The sequence below is a fragment of the Hemitrygon akajei genome, chromosome 11 (genome assembly GCF_048418815.1).
Source record: "Hemitrygon akajei chromosome 11, sHemAka1.3, whole genome shotgun sequence".
In the NCBI taxonomy this organism is placed as follows: Eukaryota; Metazoa; Chordata; class Chondrichthyes; order Myliobatiformes; family Dasyatidae; genus Hemitrygon; species Hemitrygon akajei.
This window is the reverse complement of record NC_133134.1, coordinates 6,770,029-6,791,343: the sequence shown is the minus strand read 5'-3', so window position 1 is coordinate 6,791,343 and position 21,315 is coordinate 6,770,029. Positions and strand designations below refer to the sequence as shown.

Genomic DNA, 21,315 nt, shown 5'->3' with positions numbered 1-21,315 from the left:
ACAATGAGTATGCATCTTCAGGCTCCTGCACCTCTTCCCTGATGGTAGTAATCAGAAGATGGCATGTCCTGCAGGGTCCTTAATGATGGATCAGCCTTTTTGAGGCATTGCCCTTTGAAGATTTCCTCGATGGTCGGGAGACTAAGTGCCCATGATGGAGTTGGCCGAGTCTACAACCCTTCACAACTTTTTCCAATCTTTGCATTGGCCCCTCCATACCAGACAGTGAAGCGATAGGGCAATTAACCTACCAGCACGTCTCTGTGAGCACTGGGATGGAGGGTAACTTTCACGGTGACCTGCAGAACGTGTGAACCCCGCAGAGGCCGGGTTGATGGAGCTATGCATTACTTCTACCTGCTGCTGCAGAACCTTGATTGACACAAGCAAAATCATAAAATGGCTTAAATGTCTTTTAAAAAAAAAAGTTAGTAATATTTATTATCAGAGTCCATACATACAACTCTGAGATTATTTTTCTGCAGGCATGCTTAGCAAATCTATATTACAGCAATAGTAAATAGGATAAATGGGCAACTCTGCAAATGCAGGTATAAATAGAGGAATTTAAGGTGGGGGGTTATATGGGAGGCAGAGTTTGAGGGTCGGCACAACATTGTGGGCCGAAGGGCCTGTAATGTGCATACTATTCTATGTTCTATAAGTAAAGAGCATGAAATAACATGATAATACAGTCTTTAAACAAATGGAGTTATCCCCTTTTGTTCAAGACCCTGATGGTAACTGTTCTTGAACCTGCTGGTGTGAGTCTTGAGGCACTTGTACCTTCTACCTGATGGCAGCAGGGAGAAAAGAGCAAGGTCTAGGTGTGAGGATCTTGGCTTTCCTATGGCAACGTTTCATGTAAATAGTTGGGAAAAATAGGGTAGATTCAGTGGTCTCAAACATGACTAAGCAGCTCTGGTAAAATATGGGCAAGAACTTAATGGGGAAAGGAATTTGGGAATTAAACAGAAGCCCCAATCAACCACTCCTACTATGTCATATATAATGTATCTCTAGTGATTCTGTTCACTGTAATTTCCCCAAGAGTGATTTATTTATATATATCTTAAGACTTTTGTACAACCGTATTTGTCAATGTGGAGTGGAGAGCAATCTTGTAAATCTGTCGGGAGCAAATAATGTTGGGAATGGTGAAGGTGGAGCACCGCGGGAGGGGTGTGGGACAGGCAGCAGAGAAGGAGTGCCACAGGTGGGGGGGGGGGGGGGGTTGGTGCGGATGCAGACACACACCCAGCTCTGAGACACCAGGCAAGGTCATTTGATTTCAAACATTGGTTTAGTGAACATTTAGTGAATCTCTCTCTGGTGCTTCCCACTCCCTTCCCCAAACATGATTCCCCTTTTTGTCTCAGTCCACAATAGAGACCCATATAAGAATCAGGTTTATCATCACTTATTTCTCATGATTTTTTTTGGCAACAGTAGTACTGTGCAATACATAATTTTACTACAAAAGTCTTAGGCACCTTGGGTATATATATCTGGGTTAATATGCTTCATTTTAAAGTCCAGACCCTTGTTTTCAAATCTCATCACTGGTCTTACTCCTGTCCCATCCCTATTTTCCTCCAATCCTTGCACATCCTGGATTTTATAATTACTCCATCAGTGTTGGAAGTGTCTTAAGTTGTCAAGCTATAAAATTCCCTCTCTAATTCCCCACCTTTCTGGATCACTGTCCTTAAAACATATCTTTTACCAAATGCACTTTTAACAATTTATGTAGGTCTGAAATTTGTATAACACTCCTGTAGGTGCCTTGATGTAATTATCTTAAGGTATATAGCAGTACACACTTGGGTTCAATTTTAAACTGTAGAAGGATTAAGTTTAATAGATTATTTTGGGAACTTGGTTCGGAAGAATTCTTTACCTGGGACAAACCACTGCAAGTGGTTCTGCTGCTGTCTGGAATGAGTTCATACATTCTTCCAATTTCCATATGTTCTTCAGTTTTCTCCCATATTTGAGACATAGAAGTTTGGGCTTGTGAGTTGTGCCAGAAGCACAGCGACACATGTGGGCTGCCCCCAGCACATCATCGACGCAAATGGCACATTTTACCATGTTTGATGTACATCAAAGTTCAAAGTAAATTTTATTATCAGAGTGTGTATATATGTCACCACGTACAACCCTGAGATTCATTCCCTGTGGGCACTCAGCAAATTTATACAATAGTAACTGAAACACTCTGATTCTGTCAGCTGAATAAGTTTAGGGAAGACAATCCCTGGCCTCGCCAAATGTGTGAGATTGTGGTGCAAGTCCACCCCAAAACCCCGTTTCTGTGGATGCTGCGTGATTCATCACCCTGTTAGAAATAAGTACCGTGAAATAACAGACCGCATACGATTAAACGATTCAGCTTTATAATTCTTAATTTAACCAAAAAAGGGGCCATTTTGATGAAAAAGTCTAATGCGCACAAGTTGGATGGAGCTCATGGTTTCCCCTTCGCCAATCCTTCGATCTCCCCAGGCTTCGTTGGATCTTAGCCCCATCCGGGTCAAGTGTGACGACCTCTTCTCTGCAGCGTCTTCTCCCTTCATCTCCCGCTGAACGAAAGACCCAGCACACCCCAGTGTCAGGCACACAACACTAAAACACACTCCCTTCACTGGATGGCTCACATTACAAAGCACCCATTATCTCTAACCATAACCCAAACACTGCTTCTACAGAAAGACCTTTACGTTGGCAGTGAAACCTTTTCTAAGGTGTTACGTAACTATAATAGGATCAATGAAAGATCAACCAGAGTGCAGAAGACAACTGTGCAAATGCAAATATAAACAAAGAGTAATAAGTAACAAGATAAAGGGTCCCTAAAGTGAGATCTTTGGTTGTGGGAACATCTCAATGAATGGACAAGTGAGTGTAGTTAACCCCTTCTGTTCAAGAACCTGATGGTTGTCAGGTAGTAACTGTTCTTGAACCTGGTGGTGCGAGTTCTGAGGCTCTTGTACCTTCTACCTGATGGCAGCAGCAAGAAAAAAGCAAGGCATGGGTGGTGAGGATCTCTGATGATGGATACTGCTTTCCCATGACAGCATTTCATGTAGATGGTTGGGAGGGCTTTATCTGTGATGTACTGGACTGAATCCACTACTTTTTGTAGGATTTTCCATTCAAAGGCATTGGTGTTTTCCATACCAGGTCATGATGCAGCCAGTCAATATACTCTCCACAACACATCTATAGAAGTTTTTGATGTTATGCTGAATTTCTGCAAGAACTTTGACAAATTTCTATAGATAGGACAGATAAAGCTAATCCTTACACATCGATGTCTCTGACAAATGAAATCTCTTCCTACAGTGCTCTGCTGGGGAAAGAAATAAATGTAAAGAGTAATTTTTATTGACAATAGCCAATTTTGGTGTTGATGTTTGAGAGGTACATTTTAGGTAGGCTACTGTGGATATCTCTTATCAGTAGAAATACAGCCATAGGAATTTTCCCCATTCAGAACAGTGGCTTAGGACTTTTATGATTAATTCTAGTTGAAAGGTTGAACATCTTAAAGATAACACCTTTGACTCGCAGCAGCTCTCCAATAACTCAGTCAAGATTTTGTGCTTAAGTCCCTGGAATGGGGCTTGGACTCAAAACCTGACTGGGAAGTTGAGTGCTGCCAATTGCGTCTGCACCACAGCTGATGCTAACATCTTTGAATTGTCTAATCCAAGAGTTTTATTGTAAAGTAACTCAGCATTCATTAAGATACTGTCCTTCGTGTTTCGAACTCTAGAGTGGGGCACACAACCTACCCACTGGTGGTGGTGGCTCTCCATTGGTTGGGGTCAACCCAATGGATGTTGTGACCTAACTGTCTTAAGTTGAAGTCAGATATCTCAGCCTGGGCAGTACGATTTAGAGAGCAACCTGTTACCCATGTAGCGGGCTTCCCCCATACATGCAGCTGATGAATCCAAAGGAAAAGCAGAGACTGATACAGTTTGGTACCAGCAGGAGTTGCCAGTTGGTGTTGAATTCAACCTAGGACCATCTTTGAGAGTCCAGTTCTGGGTTTCTCCTCAGGGTTAATTACTGAAGCCCTCCCCATGAATGGGTACAGTCTTAAAGCAGTGGAGGTTTGAGATCAGAACCGCCAACCACGGCGAACAAGCCCCATCTGCCCAGAGCAACTGATTTAAAGATGCCAGTAAACCATTAAGCCACAAAGCCATTGTTGTGATGGAATATAACTGGTTCTTTGAGTCTCAACAGTAGAGGCCTGGACACACAAAGTTTTAATAATAAGGAATTTATTTACAAGGGGAAGTCGGGTCAACACAAGCAACTACAATACACAGGAAGCGGTGTGGGGACAGGGTACGGTTACACAAACAAAAAACAAGGGAAGAGCACTACAACAGCTATCCCCCTTGACCTTGGATAGCTGCGGCTCCCTTACCAGGACAAACGATAGACCTTCCCAAGCATAAATCAATGCACTTACCTCCAATGTAGTGGTCTGTAAGAGAGGGCTAGCCAAGGGCAAGTCTCACCTTTTAAAGCATGGGGCTGGGCGAGATAATCCAGTTAAGGTGACCAATAATTTAGGTGTGCATTGATTAGTTGGGAGGGACCAAATGTTGATTGGCATGTGGTGTGTCCTCCAACCAGCCAGGTGGCAGTGCATCTGTCATGTGGCCGGTATCTCTGGATACAGCCATAGATAGCAATAATGAGAGCATACCCTTGATAATGTATTAATAAATTTAATACATCATCCTTCACAACTCACAATCCATTTAAATAAACCTATACATTCAAACCATACATACATCATTACACATGAGGTATTCAAATAAATTTGAGTGGGAAGAAAGCAAACTAAGATAATTTCTCTGGGAAAGTGTGGAAATCATTAGCTGCTCCCTCTCTCCCTCGCAGTAATTTTATTTGTTCCGTGAGCTGTCTGATTTCTTCTTCCTGATCAATCACTTTCTGCTGTAGACTCTTAATTTCTTGTTCCTGGGTCATGACTTTCTGTTCTAGTTTCTCATGCAGCTGAGTGACCTGTGGGTAGGAGAGAGAGAATGAAAATCAGTGAAGCATAAAAGTAAATAGCACTGAGTTTCATAAGTATCACGAAAATCAGCCTCCCCTTTGTCTATACCTCTCACTGCCTTGGTAAAACAGCCAACGTAATCGAAGGTCCCACCCACCCTGGTTGTTCTCTCCCACTTCCATCTGGCAGAAGATTCAAAAGTTTGAGAACACGCATGAACAGGCTAAAGGGCAGCTTCTGGCACATTGGCCTTCAGAAATCAATGTATTGAGTACAGGAGATGGGATGTATTGTTGAAGTTGTCTAAGATGCTGGTGAGACCTGATTTGGAGTATTGTGTGCAGTATTGGTCACCTACTTCCAGGAAATATGTAAATAAGGCTGAATAGAATACAGACAAAATTTACAGTATGTTGCTAGTCCGAAGGACACAAGTTATAAGGAAAGATTGAATAGGTTATAACTTTATTCCTTGGAATATAGAAGATTGAGAAGAAATTTGATGGAGTTAAACAAAATTATGAGGGGTATAGATAGGGTAAATGCAAGCGGGCTTTTTCCACTGAGGTTGGGTGGGACTACAACCAGATGTCATGGGTTAAGGATGAAAGGTGAAAAGTCTAAAGAGAACATGAAGGGTAACTTATTCATTCAAAGGGTCATGAGAGTGTAGAACAAATTGCCTGCACAAGTGGTGCATGTGAGCTTAATTTCAATGCTTAAGAGAAGTTTAGATACACGGATGGGAGGGCTACGGTGGGCTTGCAGGTTGATGGGAGTAGGCATGGTCTAGATGAGCCAAAGGGCCTGTTTTTGTGTTGTACTTTTCTATGCTTCAGTGACAGCTTCCATCCTGTCCTGTTAAAAGACTCTTGAAAAGACTTAGTCATAGAACACTACAGCGCAGAAACAGGCCCGAATCCTGTACTCAAGTACGCTGACTGATGAAGGCTAGTGGCCAAAAGCCTTCTTCGTGTCCCTATCTTACTGTAACACTGATTTTAACGAACTATGCACTTCCATTCCAAGGACTCTCAGTTCTACAACACTCTCAGAGTGCTACCATTCACTGTACAAGTCCTACCCTGGTTTGATCTCCAAAGTGTAATACCTCACAATGTTCTGGATTGAAGCATGTGCCAATCCTTAATTCACAAATTGATTCCTCTGTAATTTGTCATGATGTTCTACACTATCAACAATACCATCTATTTTAGTATCATTGACAGATTTACTAACTATAACTTCATACATATTTGTCCAAATTGTTTATATAAATTTGTTCCAGTTGACCTTCACCAATTTTTATGATGCACCACAGAAAGCATTCCATCCAGATCCACCACAGCATGGTATGACAACTGCTCTGCTCAAGACTACAAGAAACTGCAGAGTTGTGGACACAGCCCGTTGCATCACAGAAACCATGGATTCTGTCCGCTGCCTCTGGAAAGCAGCTGGCATAACCAAACACCCCTCCCACCCTATTCTATCTTACTTTTTTTTCAATCTTTCTATTTTTAAATCATAAGACATAGGAGCAGAATTAGGCCATTCAGCCCATCCAGTCTGTTCTGCTGTATCATCATGGCTGTTCCATTTCCCTCGCAACCACATCCTTTGCCTCACTCATATAAACTGTGGAACGGGCTTTCTCATCCCAATGAGCGGCACCTTACAGCAACCCACCAATTTAACCCTAGCCTAATCAATTGGACAATTTACAGTGACCAATTAACCTACTAACCAGTACATCTTTGGACTGTGGGAGGAAACCGGACCACCCAGAGGAAGCCCACACGATCACAGAAAGATGCACAAACTTCTTACAGAGAGTACCAGAATTGAACTCTGATGCCCTGAGCAGTAACAGCATCGCGGTTAAATGCCACATTACCATGGTGCCCATCCTGACAATATGCATAGTTAGGCTCAGGGAGAGCTTACCATGAGAGGACAGAAGAGCTCACTGGCCAACATCTCATCTGCACTTGGTCTGTGGGAGGCAACTTTGCTGGTAAGCAGCTTTATGTATTTGGCTTGTACAGGCCACCGTTGCGTAAAGTCCTCTGGAATGTGGCCTTCCCGAAGCGCTGTGATGACCTTTGTCCTTTCCATCACAGTTCCGAAGGGATGAAAGAGCTCCAATAAGATGATGCCAACACTATACATATCTGACTGAAAGAGCAGATAGAAACATACTGGTGTTAAAGCACAATAGTCCAGTCACACCAACCACTCTGTCTGTGCTAATCAAATTTATGTTCAAGTTGATTGTCGTCCGGCTGTACTGTCATCTTGTCATTCAGCCAAACGAACCAATGTTCCTCCAGACAATAGTGCATCCACAAAACATCTTGTTTTATTTACAGATACAGCATGGTCCTTCCCAACACCTTATAGATGGCGTTGTAATTAAACTCTGAACACCGATGCTCTGAGCTGTGATAGCATCGCACTAAACGCTAAGGTACAATGGCGCCCACAGCACATGGAGCAAAATGTTACCATTAGTAAGTTAATAAAATACAATTCAAAGTGCGTGTCGTGCGCAGCACAGGTGAATAGTAAACAGCTCGCTGTCCTACTGATGACAGCTCAGTGGTGGTAAGGTATTCATTAGTCTCACGGCCTGAGGGAGGAAGCTGTTACCCAGTCTAGCAGTCCTAGTTCTGATGTTCCTGAACCTCCTTCCGAACGGTAGTGGGTCAAAGAGATTGTGGGAAGGGTGGTAGGGATCCTCAACAATGCTTTGGACCCTTCGTCTACAATGCTCCTGGTATATGCCCAATTATCCTCTCTACAATTTTTACCATCCTCTGTGGGATCTTGCCTTGCAGATTCCATACCACACAATGAAGCAGCCAGACAGGACATTCTCCATGATGCTCTTGGAGAAAGATACGAGAACGGGGACTGGGAGCCTTGCACGTTTCAATCTCCTCAGAAAGCGTAGACACAAATCTCAGAGGTGCTGATGCCAGGATTGAACCCAGGTTGCTAGTGCTATCAGGCAGCAGTTTAGACTATGCCACGGTCAGAACGCTGGCTTGGTGAATAAGTGAATTATAAAGGGGTCAATTACACAGGAATCATGTTTTAAACATAAAATGTGTACCTTAAAATCATAGTGAGAGCCTTTCAGTTGTTCTGGGGAAGCATATAGAGAGGTTCCAACTCCCGCAGTGTGTTTCAAGTCTGGGTGAAAACAGGAAACAGAGAAGGTCAGTGACAAAATAGAGCAAAAAGTGACACTGAACCTTCCTGAGAGATGTTAGGGCACTGGGTAGATACTTACTAAAACAGACATGTTTACAGGACCATCTTAAGACCATAAGACATGGGAGCAGAATTAGGCCATTTAGTCCATTGACTCTGGGGCAGGAAATTAATCTCAATCTTACAACTTCCTTTATTTTTTGAGATGCAGCGCAGAACAGGCCCTTCCAACCCTTCGAGCCACACCGCCCAGCAATCGCCCAATTTAATCCTAGTCTGATCACGGGACAACTCGCAATGACCAATTAACCTACCAACAGGCATGTCTTTGGACTGTGAGAGGAAACTGGAGCGCCCGGAGGAAACCCATGTGGTCAGGGGGAGAAAATACAAACTCCTTAGAGGCAGTGACGGGAATTGAACCAAAGTCACCTGTACTGGATGTTACCATGCCACCCCAGTTGTGTTCTGGTCTCAGAAGTGCAGAGAGAGGGAAGTGAGCTACTCTCTGAACATCACATGTCTGCCACCTCTAATACTCACTAGATTCTTCAGTCTTGGCTGGCCAAGAATCCAATGTCTCAACGATGTCACTGCAGGCCAGTCCAAAATCGCCAATCCGAACACGACAGTCAGGGGCATGAAGAAATATGTTCCTCGGCTTTAATAGAACATAGTATGAGTATATTTATCAAGTACATTCATGAACAATGCAGGCTGTATGTAACATAACTATATAATCAACAAGGATTTTCCTTCCTGAATACATTTGGGTGTACCTTAGGGATTTTGGGCTGCTGATCATGAAAATCACCATGAAATTTCCCTGTTGCACACCATGTTTTCTAAAATCACCTATATTTGTAATTTCAATTCATAATTCAGGTCAGAGTAACTGATGCAGAGACTATGGAAGGCATTTTTATTGGTCTACAATTCAAACAAACCATCAATGAAAGTTAATTCGAAGAACTTCTAGTGGAACAGGAGAAAATCGTATGGAAAGCAGTCAATGGTGTTGCTGAAAATTTTCTTGGCAATTATAGAGCACCAAACTACATAGAGCTGGTTGCCAACATGCTTCAAGCATACAAAACCGTGCAACATGGCACTAAAGATTCATTTTCTGCATTCCCATTTAGACCTCCTCCCTGCAAATCAGTGACGACCATGATTAAAGGCTTCACCAGGACATTGCGGTCATGGAGAAACGGTATCAGGGCAACTGGAATCCATCAATGCTGCCTGATTATTGTTTGGACTCTTAAGTGAGAAGCCTCAGACACTGAGTAAAAAAAACAAAAATCATCAACAAAGCATTTTTAGCTTAGTTGAACTACTTCAAAGCGTCAGCACCATTATGCAATTATTACAACTAAGCAATCTGGACTATAAATATGTGAGAACTCACCTGGACTGAAAACATAGGGACAGTGTCAACTGTACTTTGAGGAGGCTCTGGTCATTCAACATCTGCAGTACTAAGCTGCAGATCTTCTACAACTCAGTGGTGGCCAGCATTCTATTCCATGCTGGAGTCTGCTGGGACAGCAGGGTGAGAGCAGCTGACGCCAAGAAGATCAGTAAGCTCATCAGGAAGGCTGGTTCTGTGCTGGAGGTGGAACTGGATTCCCTGGTAGTTGTGTCTGACAGGAGAATGCTGCAGAAGCTACAGAGCATTATGGACAATCCCTCTCACCCCCTCCATGACATCCTGGACAAACAGAGGAGCACCTATAGTAACAGACTGATTCTATTGAAGGTGCACCACTGAACGCCACAGGAGATCCTTTCTCCCTGTGGCTATAAGACTCTACAACTCCCCCTCTTTAAGTATATGATTTCATTGCACATCTGTACTTTGCACTCTTACTTTTTAATGTATTTCTTTTCGTACCTCAATACTTACATTTTGTATTTTAAAGTATATATTTCTGACTGGGCAACCTTGCAACAATAATTTCCTTCGAGATAAAGTTTTAGGTTATCTTATTTTATCTAAATGTATTATGTTCAATAAAAGTTAGTTTCTTCTTTCTCCAAATTCCTACATGATACAAGTAGTCTGAACTTATATTTGTATTCAGCTTCAAGCAGTCTGTCATAAATAAAACTAAATTCTGAGGAGGCAACACTTTCGAAAAAAGAGTTGTCCAGTGCTATTTTCACATGCACTGAGGTAGAGTGAAAACTTTGTTTTGCTTGTCGTCTATACAAATAATACAGTGTGTTGTGGTAGAACAAGGTAAAACAATAACAAAATGCAAAGTGAAGTGCTAGTTACAATGAAAGCGCAGTGCAGACAGACAATAAATTGGAAGGGTACGTCTCCCAGTGACGGCATGGGTTTCCTCCCAAATTCCGAAGACATTCAGGTTAGGGTTAGTAAGTTGTTAGGCACCAGAAGTGTGGCAACATTTGCAGGTACGTCCTCGGACTGTGTTGGCCATTGACACAAATGATGCAGTTCACTGTGTATTTCAATATACGTATGATAAATAAAGCTAATCTTTAACGGACATAATGAATTCACTTAGTCATCCACAGAATGTGTCCTTTTCACCATAACTACTACACTGCTAACTCAGTGGGATCACAGCACGGCAGCACTTCTACTTCATTAGGAGTTTGCAAAGACTTGGCATGACATCTAAAACTCCGATAAACATCTATAGACGTTGTAATGGAGACTTGGAAACTATATAGACACGCTGCATCACGGCCTGGATTGGAAACACCAACGTCTTTGAATGGAAAATCCTTCAAAAAGTAGTGGATATGTCCCAGTCCATCACAAGTAAAGCCCTCCCAACCATTGAGCATATCTACATGGAACAGGAAAGCAGCCTCCATCATCAGGGACCCCAGCCACCCAGGACGTGCTCTCTTCTCCCTGCAGCCATCAGAAAAAAGGTGCAGGGGCCTCAGGACTCACACCATCAGGTTTGGGAACAGTTATTACCCCTCGACTATCAGGCTCTTGAACCAAAGGGGATAACTTCACTTGCCCATCATTGAAATGATGTTAGAGCAATGATGTGGTGGCCATTACAGAGACTTGGATGGCTCAGGGGCAGGAATGGTTACTTAGAGTGCCAGGCTTTAGATGTTTCAGAAGGGATAGGGAGGGAGGCAAAAGAGGTGGGGGTGTGCCACTGTCAATCAGAGATAGTGTCATGGCTGCAGAAAAGGAGGAAGTCACGGAGGGATTGTCTACGGAGTCTCTGTGGGTGGAGGTTAGGAACAGGAAGGGGTCAATAACTCTACTGGGTGTTTTTTTATAGGCCGCCCAATAGTAACAAGGACATCGAGGAGCAGATAGGGAGGTAGATTCTGGAAAGGTGTAATAATAACAGGGCTGTCGTGGTGGAAGATTTTAATTTCACAAATATCAATTGGCATCTCGCTAGAGCGAGGGGTTTAGATGGGGTGGTGTTTATTAGGTGTGTTCAGGAAGGTTTCTTGACACAATATGTAGATAAGCCTACAAAAGGAGAGTCTGTACTTGATCTGGTATTGGGAAATGAACCTGGTCAGGTGTCAGCTCTCTCAGTGGGACAGCATTTTGGAGATAGTGATCACAACGCTATCTCCTTAAACATAGCATTGGAGAGAGATAGGATCAGACAAGTTAGGAAAGTGTTTAATTGGAGCAAGGGGTAATATGAGGCTATCAGGCAGAAACTTGGAAGCATAAATTGGGAACATAAGTTCTCAGGGAAATGTACGGAAGAAATGTGGCAAATGTTTGCAGGATGTTTGTATGGAGTTCTGCATAGGTACATTCCAGTGAGACAGGGAAAGGATGGTAGGGTACAGGAACCATGGTGTACAAAGGCTGTTGAAAATCTAGTCAAGAAGAAAAGAAAAACTTCTGATGAAGAAAAAAATATGATGGCAGAATACAGCATTAATGGTAAGACTCTTTCTTGGTAGTGTGGAGGATCAGAGGGATCTTGGGGTCTGAGTCCATATAACACTCAAAGCTGCTGCGCAAGTTGACTCTGGTTAAGAAGGTTCAGTGGCCTTCATCAATCGTGGGATTGAGCTTAAGAGCTGAGAGGTAATGTTGCAGCTATACAGGAGCCTGGTCAGACCCCACTTGGAGTACTGTGCTCAGTTCTGCTCACCTGAGCTGGCTGGTGGCATAGTGGGATCAGCGCCGGACCCAAGTTCGAATCTAGCCGGCTTTCCATCCGTGCTGGGTTGAGCGTTGAGCTAGCAACTTGGCCTTGTAAAAATAAGAAAGCCTGCTAAAAAAAACGCCGTCTCGATGGCGTCCTAATGACTCCACTCAGAGTTAAGGGCTTTCTTCTTCTTCTTGTCACCTCACTACAACAGGAAGGATGTGAAAACCATAGAAACCACAGAGGAGATTTACAGGGATGTTGTCTGAAATGGGGAGCATGCCTTATGAGAATAGGTTGAGTGAACTCAGTCTTTTCTCCTTAGAGCGATGGAGGATGAGAGGTGACTTGATAGAGGTGTATAAGATAAGGCACTGATCGTGTGGATAGTCAGAGGCTTTTTTCCTGGGCTAAAACGGCTAGCACAAGAGGGCACAGTTTTAAGGTGCTTGGAAGTAGGTACAGGGGAGATGTCAGGGGTAAGTTTTTTTTTACTCAAAGAGTGGTGAGTGCATGGAATGGGCTGCCGGCGACAGTGGTGGAGGCAGATACGACAGGGTCTTTTAAGAGACTCCTGAGGCCTATGGGTAACCCTAGGTAATTTCTAAGGTAGAGACATGTTCAGCACAGCTTTTTGGGCCAAAGGGTCTGTATTGTGCTGTAGGTTTTCTATGTTTCTATGAAATGTTCCTGCAACCTATGCATTTACTTTCAAGGACTCTGTATCTCATGTTCTCAATATTTATTGCCTTTTTATTTATTATTATCTCTTTCTGTTTGTATCTGCAGTTTGTTGTCTTTTGCACACTGGTTGAATGCCCAAGGTAGTGCAGCCTTTCATTGATTCTACTATGGATTTAATGAGTATGCCCACAAGAAAATTAACCTCATGACAGTGACATTTATGCACTTTTACAATGAACTATGAAATGCTATCAGATCAATGTGGATGGCCAAAATTCTGAAATTCCACTCGAGAATGTAACGTTGCAATAAGAATTCCACCTTAAGCATGATGTCACAATCTGCTGCCATCACAACCCAAAATGAATCAAAATTGCGCTTATTCAACTCCCAACAGGAAACTTCCCATACAGACCAAAGCAAAAGAAATACTGTGGGGATCTCAGTCCAATCTCACGAGTGACAGCGGCCAAATTTTTCTTGAGTTGTTTTTTGCAAGGACAGCTTGCAAGTCAAGATCATTCCTCGACAGAACGCTCACTCTGTAAAGAAGCACTGCTGAAGAACCTCATTTTCAAAAATGTGTGAATGCCAGTCTAAGTTTGATTATCTGCACGCTAAGCTTCACGATGCCATAATGAGGGACGACCAGGAGAGCATCACAAATCTGTTGACAGTACATCCAGTCAATGAGCCAATAAACATCTGGAAAAACTGTACCTTGGCACCTATATATCAAAATCAGGTAAATCCTAACGGTGCCCTTAAAGTTTTATACATAGTTGAGGAGCTGTGATCCACATGGCTACAGATCAGCTGTTAGAAGGTGGGATTAGACTGTTCCACAACACGGGACTGAATGGTGCAAGTATCTGTAACTCCCTTAACAGCTATAAATCTAATTTTGCCAGTTTGTTTGAGGACAGAGTTGAACACCTCAATTCTCAAGAGAAATATTCCCTGTAGAGCAAGATCAATAATTCATCCACTCCAACTAATCGAGCCAAAGTCTCAAGTAGAACAGTTAAAGGCCAGTGCACACAATTGGTTCCATCTTGCCCGCTCTGCAGATGCTGGAAAGCTTGAGCATCACATCAAAATGCTGAAGGAACTCAGCAAGTCAGACATCTATAGAGGGTATTGATGAAGAGTCTTGGCCCAAGATATCAACTGTTTATTTCTCTCCATTGATGCTGCCTGACTACAAGCTTTGTGCATTTTCCCTATAATTGAGAGGGTGGAGATGTGGGTGAGAGTCGATACAAGAAATATGAGCAACAGTAAGACACTTAGCCCCATCTTGCCTGCTTCTCCATCCCATAAGATCACGCCTAAGGCATTGCTCAGACCGCACATGGAGTATTGTCAGCAGTTTTGGGCCCCTTACCCAAGAAACGATGTGCTGGTATATAACCATATAACAATTACAGCACGGAAACAGGCCATCTCGGCCCTTCTAGTCCATGCCGATGCTTACACTCACCTAGTCCCACTGGCCCGCACTCAGCAAATTGGTATTGGAGAAGGTTCAGAGGAAGTTCAAGAGAATGACTCAGTGAATGAAAGGGTTAATGTATGAGCAGCATTTGATGGCACTGGGCCCAAACTCATTGAAACCTATCAAATATTGAAAGGCCTAGCTAGAACAGATGTGCAGAGGATGTTTCCTGTAGTGGGGGAGATCTAGGATCAGAAGGCACAGACTCAGAATAGAGGAACGTCCCTTTAGAACGGAGGTGAAAAGGATTTTCTTTAGAGCGAGTGGTGAATCAATGGAATTCATCGCCACAGATGGCTGTGGAGGCCAAATCATTGGGTATATTAAAGCGGCGGTTGACAGGTTCTTGATTAGTCAGGGCATCAAAGATTAGGAGAAGGCAGGACAATAGGGTTGAGTGGAGTAACAAATCACCCATGACAGAGTGTGGCAGAGAAGATCTGATGACCCAAATGCCTTAATTCTGCTCCTATTTCTCATGGTCTATGTCTGTTTTTGTCTCATCTTCCTGCCACTTCCTTGCATTAATCCCATATCAAAATTCAAAATAAAATTTATTATCAAAGTACATACATGTCACATTCCTTTTCTGCAGGCATACTTAGCAAATCTATACAATAGTAACTGTAAACTGGATCAATGGACATCGAACCATGCATATGCATATATAAATAAATAGCAATAAATAACCATAATCCTTGATTCCCATTGTAAGTGGTCAGAACTGAAACAGGTTTATTATCATTGACGTGTCATGAAATTTGTTGTTTGATGGCAGCAGTGCAGTGCAATACGTAAAATATACTATAAATTACAATGTGAAATATAAATTAAAAAGTTATTTAGTGCAAAAAGAGAGCAAAAGTAGTGAGGTAGTGTTCATGGGTTCATTGTCCATTCCAAAGCAAGAGAAGCAATTCTTGGAAGCATAAAGTCATTTGTACCCTAAAATATGCCTGGCAAAGGCTTTCTATATCACTGCGCTGGATTTGACTGTTCAATTGTTATTTTCCTTTGTAGTTTAACAACTTATGCCTGCTTGTATTTCTTACAACAGCCTCTGGCAACACTCACAAAATGCTGGAGGAACTGAGCAGGTCGGGCAGCATCTACGGAAATGAATAAACAGTCAATGCTTTGGGCCAAGACCCTTCCTCGGGACACAAGTTCAGTATGTTTCCTCGTGGACACAGAATGTATATGTAGTTGTTCCATGTGTCCCCTGGTGGTTACAGTTGTCTCTTCCTGGAATGTTCTTGGTATTGCATTATTTGAAAAGAGGCTATCTGATTGGTTGATTGTTATCTATAAATTTGAATCTATGTTATCAAAATAGCTGAGCACTTTGGCCTGGCATCTTTCCCTTCTCGAAATAGCTTCTTGCTTCTCCCTGCTCCCAGTTCCCTTTTTTCTATTAGCCCTTAATCAAACCATCATAAAGCAACAAGTTTTAAGTCTCTTTCTTGACTTTCGAAGGAATCTTGGATCAAAAACATCCGTTACAGGTAGCCTCCTCCCATCGAGCCATGAGGGGATTTATCACTGGGGGAGTGCTAGCAGACAAAAGGGGATCCATTGCTGGGGGAGTGCTGGCAAAAGATAGGGACTGGCACAGCATTGTGGAAGAATCAGCGCCAGCTCCTCACACCACAGCCTGCAGCTCGAGCTGTTATCTTTTAGTAATTATACCTGAGTGTTCAGACCAGAGGACTGAGGGACCTAGGCTCATTCTATCATCAGATGTAACTAGATTGTATGGTAGCAAATCACCCTCTTTGCAACAGTGTGTAAGATATGAAATTTTAACCAATATTATAGTTGCAGAGGTATCACTGTTTTGTTTCATTTCTACTAAATTTTTTTAATTTTGTACTCTTTTTCCATAACAAGTGACCTGATGAATTTTTCATTGGGAATTTGACAATAGCATGTAACGAAGCCCATTGTGTGGTTTCTCAGACCAGCACAGTTGGAACAAGATCTTTTTTTTTATTTAAGAGATACAGATGAAACAGGCCCTTCCGGCCCACAGAGTCATTCTGCCCAGCAACCCACTAATTTAAGCCCAGCCTAATCACAGACCAATTTACAATGACTCATTAACTTACTAACCGGTACATCTTTGGGCTACAGGAGGAAACCAGAGCACCCAGAGGAAACCCACGCAAATATGGGAAGGACGTACAAAGTTTTTTTTTTACAGAGGATGCCAGAATTGAACTCCAAACTCCGATGTCCTGAGCTGTAATAAAGTTGGGCTAACCGCTAAGCCAGGGATTCTCCATCTATTTTAGGACTCCCCCAGGTTGGGAATCTCTGTGCTGCACTGTCATCGCCACAGGCAGCTATGATGTTGAACCAACCTACTAACTGGCCAAAGATGTCCCAGTTAGTAGGTTAATTGGTCATTGTAAATTATCCTGTGGTTCGGTGAGGGTTAAATCGATGGCTACAAAGGCCAAGTCATTAGGTATATTTAAAGAGGAGGCCAGATAGATTCTTGATTAGTAAAGGCATCAAAGATTACGAGGAGAAGGCTGAGAGTGGGGTTGAGAGGGGAAATAAATCAGTCATGATTGAATAGCAGAACAGATACAATGGGTCTAATGCTGCTCTTTTGTTTTATGGTCTTGTGGACAACCTTGGTCTCCTGATCATGTTCCATTGATTTTCCTCTCACTGCAACTGAAAACACACTAGTTTTCTCACTTCTCCAACTCCGATATCAAAAAGCAGCAACTCTCTGTCTTCACAGGATGCTGCCTGGTCTGTTGAGTATTCCCAACTGTGCTTTTATTTCAAATTTCTGGCATCTGTGGCTTTTCCATCAATAATCTGACCTTTCTCATCCTCAGGGACTGTCCATCCTACCAATCCACTTGGCTGCTACCTATCGGAAAGTGGGGAGCTTGGAATGTTTGATTCGACACAAGGCTGATCTGGAGGCAAAGTAAGTGAGGCAATTGAGAGTGTCTCTTCTGCCTTTGAGCAACTATTATATGGAATAGAGAATTACAGATAAAATAAAGTTAGAGGTTAAAGTACAGATATACAGAAACACCAGCATGTACTTACAATGTCAACAGTATTATAAAAAGTGGTTTAAAGAGGACATAGTGCAGTGACTGAGGTAACAGAGGGCAGTGTGGTGGCGAACTAAAATTTAAAGTAAACTTTGTTATCAAAGTACATACATGTCACTATATACAACCCTGAGGTTCACTTTCTTGTGGACATACTCAGCAAATCTATAGAATCAATCAAAGACCAACCAACAGGTTCAACCAGAGTGCAGAAACAACGAACTGTGGAAATACAAAAAGAAGGAAAAATAATAGTAACATAAGTAGCAGAATTAGGCCATTTGGCCCATCAAGCCTGCTCCGCCATTTCATCATGGCATTTTCCTTCTCGGCCTCTTCTCCTGCCTTCTCCCCATATCCCTTCATGCCCTGGCCAATCAAAAATCTTCAGCCTCTGCCTTAAATATATCCAAACATTCGGTTTTCACAGCCACCTGTGGCAACAAATTCCACAAGTTCACCATTCAAAGAAAAGGATGCCCCTCTATTCTGAGGCTGTGTTCTTCAGTCTTAGGAAACATCCTCTCCATATCCACTCTATCGAGCCCATATGAAATAAAATAAATAAACAATAAATATTGACAACATGAGATGAAAAGTCCTTGAAAGTGAGTCCTTAGGCTGTGGGAACATTTCAATGATGGGACAAGTGAAGTTATCCCCTCTGATTCAAAACCCTGATGTTTCAGGGGAAATAACTGTTCCTGAACCTGGTGGTGTAAGTCCTGATGCTCTTATACCTACTTCATGATGGCAGTAGTGAGAGGAGAGCATGGCCTGGGAGTTGGGGGTCCTTGATGATGGATGTTGCTTTCCTGTAACAACATTTCATGCAGATGTGCTCAATGTTTGGGAGGGAGTGGGCATGGTTGGTCAGATTAACTGCCTGAGGGAGCTTTAGGAAAATATAGTTGGCAGGGTGGGTAGTGTCCACAATTATATTTCCTGTCCACTTCTTTGTCCTGTCTAAGTGATTGTTCCCTGGCAGACTGGTTGTGCAAATTACTACAGAAATATAGTTTCTACCGATTGGTTTCTCACGGGCTCTCTCTCCCTCTCTCCTCCTTTGTCTACTAGGGATGCCAGGGGTCGAAGTTCGCTGCACCATGCCCTCATGCACTGGCCCAACATTGCTCGGGGCTGCACCGTGCCCAAGACGAAGATTGAAAAGGCCATGGCGGCCATGCAGAGCCGGGCCTCCACCTGCCTCCACCTGATGTGCCAGCAAGGGGTGGATGTGAATGCCACAACAGGTGCCGAGGGCCGGGATACGCCGCTGCACCTGGCCGTCCGCTACGGGGTCTGGTCGGCCGTGGCCGTGCTGGCTCGCCACGGGGCCGAGCTGGAGGCCGCTGACCAGTATGGCATGACCCCCCTGCACATGGCCAGCTGCCTGCTGGATTCCAGGGTGACCGAGGAGCTGCTAGGCCAGGGGGCGAGGCTGGACGCCCGGGTGTTGGCCAGCGGCTGCACGCCACTGCAGCTGGCTGTGGCTGCTACCTCGGGCAAGGTGGGACGCTGGCTGGGCGTCGGCATGGAATGCGTGCGGGCGCTGCTGGCGGCAGGCGCGGCCGTGAATGCCAGCGACTGTCGGGGCAGGTCGGCGACCCACGAGGCCTGCTTTGGCGGCCAGGAGGAGCTGGTGGACCTGCTGCTGGAGCACGGCGCCGACCTGTGCCTCCGCACCGAGCTTGGCGAGTCGCCCCTCGCCCTCTTCCTGGAGCGCCGGCCGAACCTGCGGCACCGCCGCATGCTCGCCAAGCTGCTGGCCCTCTCCTGCCCGCTGCGCATCGCGGGTGCCGGCGGCTCACTGCCCAGTGGCATCCGCGGTCCCGAGTTCCGCCGCCACCGCGAGTTCCTGCAGGCCCTGTGCCGACAACCACCCACCCTCTACGACCTCTGCCGAGCAGCCGTCCGCAGGGTCTACAGCCGCCGCCAGACCCAGCAGCTCCTGCCACACTCAGTCTGGAGCTTCCTCTACAGTTACCAGGAGTACGCTGAGCGGCTGCAGGAGGTGGGGGCAGAGGGCCTGGACAAGCGGCATGAACTGGGAGCCCCAGCTGGCCTCGACAACAGCCTCAGCGGCTTGCACCTCTAAGCTCAGCCCTCTACTCCAAACCCCATTAAGTTGTAAAAAAATAAAAAATGCCTCACTAAGTTTCCCTCATTCAAAAAGAGATATGCCTCAGCTATGAATCTTTCCATCTGGCAATTTTCTCATTCAGGGATCTAAAAGCATAAGGAGCTCATTGGATGAAAGCACAGACAGGATGGGCCGGATGGCCTGCCCCTGCTCATGCCCTCGGTATCAGGCTGCTTAGTATTTTGTGTTCAGTTCTGGTCACTTCATTATAGGAAGGATGTGGAAACTTTAGAGAGGGTGCAGAGGAGATTTACCAGGATGATCCCTGGATTACAGAGCATGTCTTATGAGGAAAGGCTGAACGAGCTCGGGCTTCTCTCTTTGGAGTGAAGGAGGATGAGAGGTGACTTGACATAAGTGTATAAGATGATAAAAAGGGCATAGATGGAATGGACAACCAGAGGCTTCCCCCCACCCCTCCCCAGGGTGGAACTGGCTAATATGAGGGGGAGCAATTTTAAGGTGACTGGAGGAAAGGTCAGGGAAGATGTCCACAGGTAGATGTTTGTTTTTTTTAAACACAAAGAGTGGTGGGTGTGTGGAGTGTACTGCCGGGGTGCTGGTAGAGGCAGATACATTAGCATCATTTAAGAAACTCTTCAATAGGCTTATGTATGATAAAAAAAAAGGGGGAGGGCTATGTGGAAGGGGAGGGTCGGATTGATCTTCAAGTAGGTTAAAAAGTTGGTACTGCAGTAGCATAGCGGTTAGCGCAATGCTATTACAGCTTGGGGCGTTCAGGAGTTTGCAGTTCAATTCCACTGCTGTCTGTACGTTCACAAGTTCTCCCCATGAACATGCTGGTTTCCTCCAGGTGCTGCAGTTTTCTCCCCCAGTCGAAAGACGTACCCGTTAGTAGGTTGACTTGTTATTGTAAATTGTCCTGTGATGAAGCTAGTTTTAAACAGGTGAGTTGCTGAACAGTGCGGCTTGTTGGGCCAGAAGGGTCTGTTCCGCGCAGTATCTCTAAATAAGATAAATCAAAACACAGGCACAACATCGTGGGCCAAAGGGCCTGTACTGTTCACTGTTCTATAATGTGATTGAGAGTGAAGTACAAGAGGTACTGATGGGTGGTGATGAAAACTTGCCTCAGGATCAAAGATATCTTTACTGCTTTGTTCATCTTCAGAGAATGACACAAAAAAAATCCATCCCCTCCCTTTTTCTTCTTTTCCTCACTACGTGTCCAGTCCTCCTTCCCTTTCTCCTATCGTTCTCTCTCCTATCCTATCAGATTCCTCTTGAGCAAACACGAGGAAATCTGCAGATGCTGGAAATTCAAACAACAACACACACAAAATGCTGGTAGAACACAGCAGGCTAGGCAGCATCTATAGGGAGACGCGATGTCGACGTTTCGAGCCGAGACCCTTCCAAAACGTTGACATCGCTTCTCCTTATAGATGCTGCCTAGCCTGCTAGATTCCTCTTGAGCCCTTTATCTTTCTTAGCCAGCTGGATTCACCTATCAACTGTAGCTATCCTCGTTCCTCTTCCCCCACCCACCGCCC

The 21,315-nt window shown here is 44.2% G+C and overlaps 2 protein-coding genes across 2 annotated transcripts in view; one reads left to right on the top strand and one right to left on the bottom strand.

Annotated features, from left to right (window-relative positions):
• Positions 1-4,278: 4,278 nt before the first annotated feature.
• The window catches only part of eif2ak1 (eukaryotic translation initiation factor 2-alpha kinase 1), a 55,573-nt gene continuing 38,536 nt past the window's right edge, over positions 4,279-21,315 (bottom strand). Inside the window, exons 12-15 of the mRNA XM_073060157.1 lie at positions 8,810-8,927; positions 8,166-8,245; positions 6,995-7,225; positions 4,279-5,055 (exon numbers count right to left, since the gene is read on the bottom strand). Of these exons, the coding sequence (XP_072916258.1) occupies positions 4,870-5,055; positions 6,995-7,225; positions 8,166-8,245; positions 8,810-8,927 (615 nt within the window). The 3' untranslated portion in view covers positions 4,279-4,869. The remainder of the gene's footprint in view (positions 5,056-6,994; positions 7,226-8,165; positions 8,246-8,809; positions 8,928-21,315) is intronic.
• LOC140736317 (ankyrin repeat domain-containing protein 61-like) lies at positions 13,595-19,756 on the top strand. Its single transcript, XM_073062323.1, has 4 exons — positions 13,595-13,869; positions 15,596-15,638; positions 17,431-17,525; positions 18,736-19,756. The coding sequence occupies exons 1-4, from the start codon at positions 13,658-13,660 to the stop codon at positions 19,754-19,756; spliced, it is 1,371 nt and encodes a 456-aa protein (XP_072918424.1). The 5' UTR covers positions 13,595-13,657.